This window comes from Macrobrachium nipponense, chromosome 5, assembly GCF_015104395.2.
Source record: "Macrobrachium nipponense isolate FS-2020 chromosome 5, ASM1510439v2, whole genome shotgun sequence".
NCBI lineage: Eukaryota > Metazoa > Arthropoda > Malacostraca > Decapoda > Palaemonidae > Macrobrachium > Macrobrachium nipponense.
The window spans coordinates 8,866,696-8,875,121 of NC_061107.1; the positions used below are offsets into that span (position 1 = coordinate 8,866,696).

Consider the following 8,426-nt stretch of genomic DNA (forward strand, 5'->3'; position numbering starts at 1 on the left):
ATTATTATTATTATTATCATTATTATTATTATTATTACTATTATTTTTTTTCGCTCTATCACAGTCCTCCAATTCGACTGGGTGGTATTTATAGTGTGGGGTTCCGGGTTGCATCCTGCTCCTTAGGAGTCCATCACTTTTCTTACTATGTGCGCCGTTTCTAGAATCACACTCTTCTGCATGAGTCCTGGAGCTACTTCAGCATCTAGTTTTTTCTAGATTCCTTTTCAGGGATCTTGTGATCGTGCCTAGTGCTCCTATGATTATGGGTACGATTTCCACTGGCATATCCCATATCCTTCTTATTTCTATTTTCAGATCTTGATACTTATCCCTTTTTTCTCTCTTTCTCTTCAACTCTGGTGTCCCATGGTATTGCGACATCAATGAGTGATACTTTTTTCTTGATTTTGTCAATCAACATCACGTCTGGTCTATTTGCACGTATCACCCTATCTGTTCTGACACCATAGTCCCAGAGGATCTTTGCCTGATCGTTTTCTATCACTCCTTCAGGTTGGTGCTCGTACCACTTATTACTGCAAGGTAGCTGATGTTTCTAGCACAGGCTCCAGTGGAGGGCTTTGCCACTGAATCATGCCTCTTTTTGTACTGGTTCTGTGCAAGTGCCGGGCATTCGCTTGCTATGTGGTTTATGGTTTCATTTTTCGTATTGCACTTCCTACATATGGGAGAGATGTTATTTCCGTCTATCGTTCTTTGAACATATCTGGTTCTTAGGGCCTGATCTTGTGCCGCTGTTATCATTCCTTCAGTTTCCTTTTTTAGCTCTCCCCTCTGTAGCCATTGCCATGTGTCATCGCTGGCTAGTTCTTTAGTCTGTCTCATGTATTGTCCGTGCATTGGTTTGTTGTGCCATTCCTCTGTTCTGTTTGTCATTCTCCTGTCTCTGTATATTTCTGGGTCTTCGTCTATTTTTATTAGTCCTTCTTCCCATGCACTCTTTAGCCACTCGTCTTCACTGGTTTTCAGATATTGCCCCAGTGCTCTGTTCTCGATGTTGACGCAGTCCTTTATGCTTAGTAGTCCTCTCCCTCCTTCCTTTCGTGTTATGTATAGTCTGTCCGTATTTGCTCTTGGGTGTAGTGCTTTGTGTATTGTCATATGTTTCCTGGTTTTCTTTTGATCTATGCTGCGAAGTTCTGCCTTCGTCCATTCCACTATTCCTGCGCTGTATCTGATTACTGGCACTCGCCCTGTGTGTTTATAGCTTCTATCATATTTCCGGCGTTGAGTTTTGACTTGAGTATCGCCTTGAGTCTCTGCATATATTCTTTCCTGATCGTGTCCTTCATCTCTTGCTGTTTTATATCCCCTCCTTCCATTATTCCCAGATATTTGTATCCAGTCTCATCTATGTGTTTGATGTTGCTCCCATCTGGTAGCTTTATCCCATCAGTTCTTGTTACTTTGCCCTTTTGTATGTTGACTAAGCGCATTTTTCTATTCCAAACTCCATCCTGATGTCCCATATACAATCCTTACAGTCTGGATTAGGGTATCTATTTCCTTGATGCTCTTACCATACAGCTTGATGTCGTCCATGAACATCAGATGGTTAATTCTGTTGCCTCTTTTCTTGAGTTGGTACCCGGCATCCATCTTCTGTAGTACTTTTGTCATGGGAATCATGGCTACTAAGAAGAGTAGTGGGGACAGTGAGTCTCCCTGGAAGATCCCTCTCCTGATATTAACCTCTGCTAGTCTTATTCCAGAGCTTGTAAGTATTGTATTCCAGTTGTGCATTGTATTTTTGAGGAAGCTGATGGTGTTTTCCTCTGCCCCATATATTTTCAGGCATTCTATTAGCCATGTGTGAGGTATCATGTCGAAGGCTTTCTTATAGTCTATCCATGCCATGCTTAGGTTGGTTTTCCTTCTCCTACTGTTCTTCATTACCATTTTGTCTATCAGGAGCTGGTCTTTTGTGCCCCTACACTTCCTTCTGCAGCCTTTCTGTTGGTGGGGGATGGTGTTTGTCTCCTCTAGGTAGTTGTATAGCCTTTCACTGATGATACCTGTTAGTAAACTACCACATTATTGGTAGGCAGGTGATAGGCCTGTAGTTACTGGCTATATTTCCCTTACTCTTGTCTTTTTGTACTAAGGATGTTCTTCCTGTGGTCATCCATTTGGGTGCTTGGTGATTTGAGATACAATGCTGGAGTTGTTCTGCTATTCGTGGGTGTAGGGCCTTGAAGTTTTTGAGCTAGTATCCATGGACTTCATCGGGACCTGGGGCTTTCCCGTTTTTATTATTATTATTATTATTATTATTATTATTATTATTATTATTATTATTATTATTATTATTATTATTGAAAAGAAGCCTCTAAGAAGACTCAAACAGATTCCCGAAAGCTCTCTGTGGAGGTATATATTTACACATATGCACCCATACTACTAAGAAATCACAAAAGTAAGCACGTCATTTTGTTTATAAGTTGAAGCCACTAGGAAAGTTAAGAATGAAAAGACAGAGTACCAAGTACTACTTTCGTGTATTTAACACATCTTCGGGGCACTAAGATGCGTTAAATACACGAAAAAGTACTTGGCACTTTGTCTTTTCATTTCTAACTTTCCCAGACTGTGGGTCTATCATTCTTTGAAAATTTTGAATGTCAGTGAACTTTAGCTGAGAGTTATAATAGGATGACACACTCTAGTACAATTTAAAGATTACTCACAACCAAAGTAACATTAAAAGGGACATGTCCCTCTTTTACAATGGATCTGGATGAATCTATTCACACTTACCAAAGCAAGTCCCTCTTCTTATTTCTCATTCATTGTTCATTCACTTTCCCTGGCTTCTTAGTTCGGTGTCAGGTCGCAATATCAAGTTGTAATACCCTTTAAGCTTTCACATCATTTTTGCATTTAACAGTCATCTCATACTTGGTTTCGTTTTCATACTTAGATCATCCAGTGTTGTGGATGTGTGTTTACCCAGTTATAGGTTTCACTAACTTATTACTTTGTAACGGCAATACCTATGTATTCAGATTTTTTAGATTTTAAGTTCTAAAGATTTTAAGTTCTAAAGATTTTAAGTTCTAAAGATTTTAAGATTTCAAGTTCTAAGAAGTCACTGTTTGTCAGTAATTGAACCATTTTGTACTTCTCATTATTGTATGTTGTAAATTTTGGCTTTTTTTTCTATTTAATCATACTTATCACTTGTAACAAAACTAGCATATAAGAAATTTAGTATAACTCAGATTTTGCTGGCAATATGGCTTTGCTAATCTAGCGATATGTATTGTTTAAAACGTCAAATCCCCTTTCATCGTGTATATATTTTTTAACTCTGACATGTAGAATAACCATTGTAAAATGGAAATAAAGCTTTTGATATGATTTGATTTTGATTCGTTTCTTATTCCCTCGTTCTCAGGTCAGAGGTCATCGACCAGGTGACAGCTGTGGTTCCAGTCAGCTTCCACGACCTGAGCGCCCCTCTAGTGGTCTCCAATCAGTTCTCCTGTGCCACAGTCAAGCTTCCAGTCTCTCAAGAACACACAGCCGAAGAGAGGCTGAGAGCGATGAAGGTCAGTTGTCTGGAATCAGCTGTTCATTTAAACCTTCCATTCTTATGAGACGAAAGATGCATCGTCTAATATGATTATTAATACTGTATTATATCGTTTACAATGTTTTCTTGTGTTGCTTCTTTTTAATATTATTAGTTTCACTGGAAGGTTTTGATGGCGAACAAATAGTAAGTAGCTGAATTTCCCAAAAGACATGGATATACATACAAACATACATACAACACACACACACACACACACACACGAACACACACACACACACACACACACAAAAGATGCGACATAAAGGCCCCCATACACTGAACGTTTGTCTGAACGACTGCCTGTATCGTTCGCAAAAACACCGTGTATGGGCTTGTCTGAAGGCAAAAGTGGGCGGAGCTTCGTGTCTGAACGATCTCAGCGGGAATCTGTCACGACCAGGTTGCTGACTTGCGACTTGATTAAGTCTGTCATACACAGATCGTTCAATGTATGGGTTTGTCTCTCGATATAACGCTATCGCGCGCGTCTCTTCTGGAGATGATGCCATGTCTTCTCGAGACAAATCTTTGATCAGACTGAAATCGGTGCGGAGATCGTTCATACTGTCTGAATAGTGTGTGTGTGTGTGTGTGTGTGTGTGTGGGTCAATAACGACAATCGTTCAGACAGTCGTTCAGGCAATCGTTCAGTGTATGGAGCCCCTAAAACCCGAGGCACTGAGAATAGCATCAACGGTGTCAACAGGCTGATCTCCCAGAAAGATAGTACTTTCCTTTGTATGATTCCACCATCTGTGTCTCCCTGGATCAGAGTTTGCTGGACGGTATGAAACGAGACCCAACCCTATTGGCAGTCTTCAGCATGATGAGGGCCGTGAGTGAAGTTCTTCCAGCTCGAGTGGCCGAACTTCTCCTGAGTGGGGGAGGTATCACTTTAGCCGCTAGTAATGTTCCAGGTAAACAAAGTGATTGTGGGTGTACCACTTTAGCCACTGGTCAGGTCCCAGGTAAGTAAAGTGATTGTGGACGTACCACTTTAGCCGCTGGTAAGGTCCCAGGTAAGTAAAGTGATTGTGGACGTACCACTTTAGCCGCTGGTAATGCTCCAGGTAAGTAAAGTGATTGTGGACGTACCACTTTAGCCACTGGTAAGGTCCCAGGTAAGTAAAGTGATTGTGGACGTACCACTTTAGCCGCTGGTAAGGTCCCAGGTAAGTAAAGTGATTGTGGGCATACCACTTCAGGTGCTGGTAATGTCCCAGGTAAGTAAAGTGATTGTGGATGTACCACTTTAGCCACTGGTAAGGTCTCAGGTAAGTAAAGTGATTGTGGACGTACCACTTTAGCCACTGGTAAGGTCCCAGGTAAGTAAAGTGATTGTGGGCATACCACTTCAGGAGCTGGTAATGTCCCAGGTAAGTAAAGTGATTGTGGGCGTACCACTTTAGTCGCTGGTAATGTTCCAGGTAGGTAAAGTTATTGTGGACGTACCACTTTAGCCGCTGGTAATGTTCCAGGTAAGTCAAGTGATTGTGAATGTACCACTTTAGCCACTGGTAATGTCCGAGGTAAGCAAAGTGATTGTGGACGCATCACTAGCCGGCAGGAATGTCCTCGGTAAGTTGTTGACAGAGATGGGAAAATGAACAGATTAAGACAGCTGAATTTATGTCTTAATTGGTATTTACTCATAAGCACCCGAGCACTAACGAATGAAATTACCTCTAGATATCTGTTCTCACACCTTCTGACCCCATCTTTAGCAGAAAGCACAAAAATCTTGAGAAACAATCAGATTTAAATATTTGTCACCTTTAAACCCATATTACCCATATTTAGATTAATAAAACAAGAGACAATTAAACCCCATTCCTGCCCTTGGTTTTGGAACTGTTCTTAGAAGGCAGCAGAAATCCCGACACGGAAAAACAAAAGATTTCTAAAATGTGCTTCTGCGTCAACAGGTCCTCAGCAAGAGATCACGGTTTGGGGAGACAAGGTTGAAGATCTGCTCTTCTGGGTACCCAACAGAGCCCCTGTTGGCGTGGGATTCTCGTTCGCAAGTTATATGGGTTTCGTCAACATCGGTCTCAACGTAGATGCCAACATTGTCAGCTCAGTGGAAGAGGTAGGTCAGCCAGGAATGTTCTTGACTGTACTACGCAGGAGTCACATGTACAAGTACAGTCAGTTCGTTCAGTCTGTTTCACTTAACAAAAACAACGAGTAGTCACTTTCTATTCTTTATTCATCCAGCTTTCTTTAGCAATGCCCACTTTCCAAGCCTTTCCACTTTTTCTCAAGCAAATCTTATATACAAGTCTGGATCTCCAAATTCCTTAAAATCTAAATGCCTGCACCGAAGCTCTTTCTGGAACTACCAAAGCCTTCCATTCGGATAAAACTGAGTGAAGTTCGTTAGCCTCACTTTCCAGTACGCCATAACATCACATTCCAAACTCATGTTCCGCCAGCAGCTTCTCTGGAAGGGTTGAACTAATTATCTTCTCGTACAGAAAAGCCTCTGATCTCTCATAAAGGTATCTGTGAAGAGAAAATCCATAGAACAGCTTCCAGGGGGGATTAAAGCCACGAATAGGAAGATTAACCAGCAAGACTTAAATCCGTATCGTTCCAAAAGCCCTATAAATGTAAGAACAACAACAAGAGAGTTCCCCCCTTCAGCTCCTCCGCGAGATATAGCAGAGCGAAGAAGGATGGAAAGCTGGAGATTAGCTGGGAGATACTGGCTTATGGAACCCATATGAGTGACGGGAGAGAAGGCTCTTGGAGGAACGTGTTAAGTCAAGACCATTATAATTTAACGGTAGAAGGAGTCACAGTACGTATAATCCTTGCGCGCCTGAGTGTTCCTGGGACACGGTAAGGAGATGAATAACTAAATGAGCTCGCGGTTAAGAAGCCAAAGAAAATAAAAAGGTAAACTTTTGTAGTAGTTGATGGAAAAACTAGGGTCCAAACAGTGAGGAACTGGAATACAAAATTTAGTAGAAAGGGCCAAGCACTGCGTCCTATAAGGTCATTCAGCGCTGAAAGGAATATTGAGAGTAGAAAGGTTTGGAAGGTTTAACAGGAGGAAAACCTCAAAGCAGTTGCACTATGGAATCATTGTTAGAAGAGGGGTAAAAGTAAGATGGAATACAGAGAATATGAGCGGAGGTAGAGTTAAAGGAACAGAATTTTGCAGAGAGCTGAAATGATTTGTGTAGTGAGAACCATAGGAATTCGAACTTTCTTTAGCAGGTAAACAAACTTCTTAAACTTAAGTATTCTGCGCTTATGATAACATTCCTCAGGCTGAGAACTATAAAGGCATTAGGACTGAATCCATGTACTCCAGATATGCTTTCTCAAATAGAACTACCTAACCATACCATTGAGCAATGCCTTTGCAAGGAAAGAGGATACATTTGTTATATCATATACTTTATTTTACAAGTCTATTCACATGTTTTCATTCATACATTCTCCTCGTAGTGTTTTCTTATACATCGTGTCTATAGACTGTAAGTATATGTATGTATGTATAACTGAATCACGAAGATATGGAACGTGATAACTGTTTAAATAAAGGCAGTGGTTGCTATAGTGGATTCACGCCAAGCGTGCATCTGATATCAAGGCCCGTCCCTTACGACGCTCCTGATTGGCTGTTGATAAGCCAATCACCGTACTGGAAACTCTCAGTCTCTCTAGAGAGTTCACAGAGGCAGGATGTATTTTCCACCTCTCCTGAAGGATACATTTGAAAGCCGTATCCCTCAGGAGAGATGGAACATACATCCCTGCCTATGTGAACTCTCTCGAGAGACTGAAAGTTCCCAGCCCTGTGATTGGCTTATCAACAGCCAATCAGGAGCGTCGTAAGGGACGGGCCTAGACGTCAGATGCACGCTTGATGTGAATCTACTGTGGGCCTTTCGACATTCTGTCCTTAGCAGACTGCTAAGTAAAGGACAGAAAGTCGATAGGCCTAGCAATCACTCTGTTTCACTTTGCCCTTAGAGGCTATTGCCTTTATGTATGTATGTATGTATGTATGTATGTATGTATGTATGTATGTATGTATATTTTACATTCACTAAAATCCACTTTACTTTCAGGCTCAGCAGCTACTTGACGGAATAGAGGCTGAAGTGTACCACTTACATCAAAAGTATGCGAAGAATAAGTAATATTCTCCCCGAACTACAGCTCTGGATCAGCTCCTGGACTAAATATCAGAAAAACAAAGAATATAAGTAAACAAATCGAGATTTTCAGGATCCAAAGACGTGAATTAGACCGCAAAAGACAAAACTTAAAGAATTTTTCCCTGAAAGTCTATTTAGATCAAATGACAGTTACTGGAGACGAAAAAATATCAAACTACCAAAGGATATGAGTAAATAAATTAAGATTTTGCCGGTTCAGAGATGTGAACTAGACCGTAAAAGACAAAACTTGAAGAATTCTTCCCTGAAAGTCTATTTAGATCAAATGACAGTTACTGGAGACGAAATATTTTATTTGCGTGTTTTTTCTAGGTAATGATAATTTTCTGAAAAGTTAAGGAAATGTTATATAGAACAAATGAAATCACTCACTCTCGTGAAATGGTCTAAAATTGAATCAATTTGATGGGCTTTGTATTATCTTACGTAAATGTACAGTCCTTCTCTTGACTATACGAGGGAGTTCATCAATAGATAAGACTAAGACTAGAACAAATGACAAACTGGCAATCGAGAATTTATTGACACCATTTATGGCGTATCATTGTGCCTTTGACATTACTTCTATTTGGCATTTTGACGTAGGATGACTTCTAAGACATCTCATAAAGATTGGTTCAGTGACTGTC

At 40.6% G+C, this 8,426-nt stretch overlaps 1 protein-coding gene across 1 annotated transcript in view; it reads left to right on the forward strand.

The window, feature by feature from the left end:
* The window catches only part of LOC135215183 (uncharacterized), a 22,430-nt gene extending 14,346 nt beyond the window's left edge, over positions 1-8,084 (forward strand). Inside the window, exons 6-9 of the mRNA XM_064249658.1 lie at positions 3,422-3,575; positions 4,374-4,518; positions 5,527-5,690; positions 7,687-8,084. Of these exons, the coding sequence (XP_064105728.1) occupies positions 3,422-3,575; positions 4,374-4,518; positions 5,527-5,690; positions 7,687-7,758 (535 nt within the window). The 3' untranslated portion in view covers positions 7,759-8,084. The remainder of the gene's footprint in view (positions 1-3,421; positions 3,576-4,373; positions 4,519-5,526; positions 5,691-7,686) is intronic.
* The last annotated feature ends 342 nt before the right edge of the window (positions 8,085-8,426 follow it).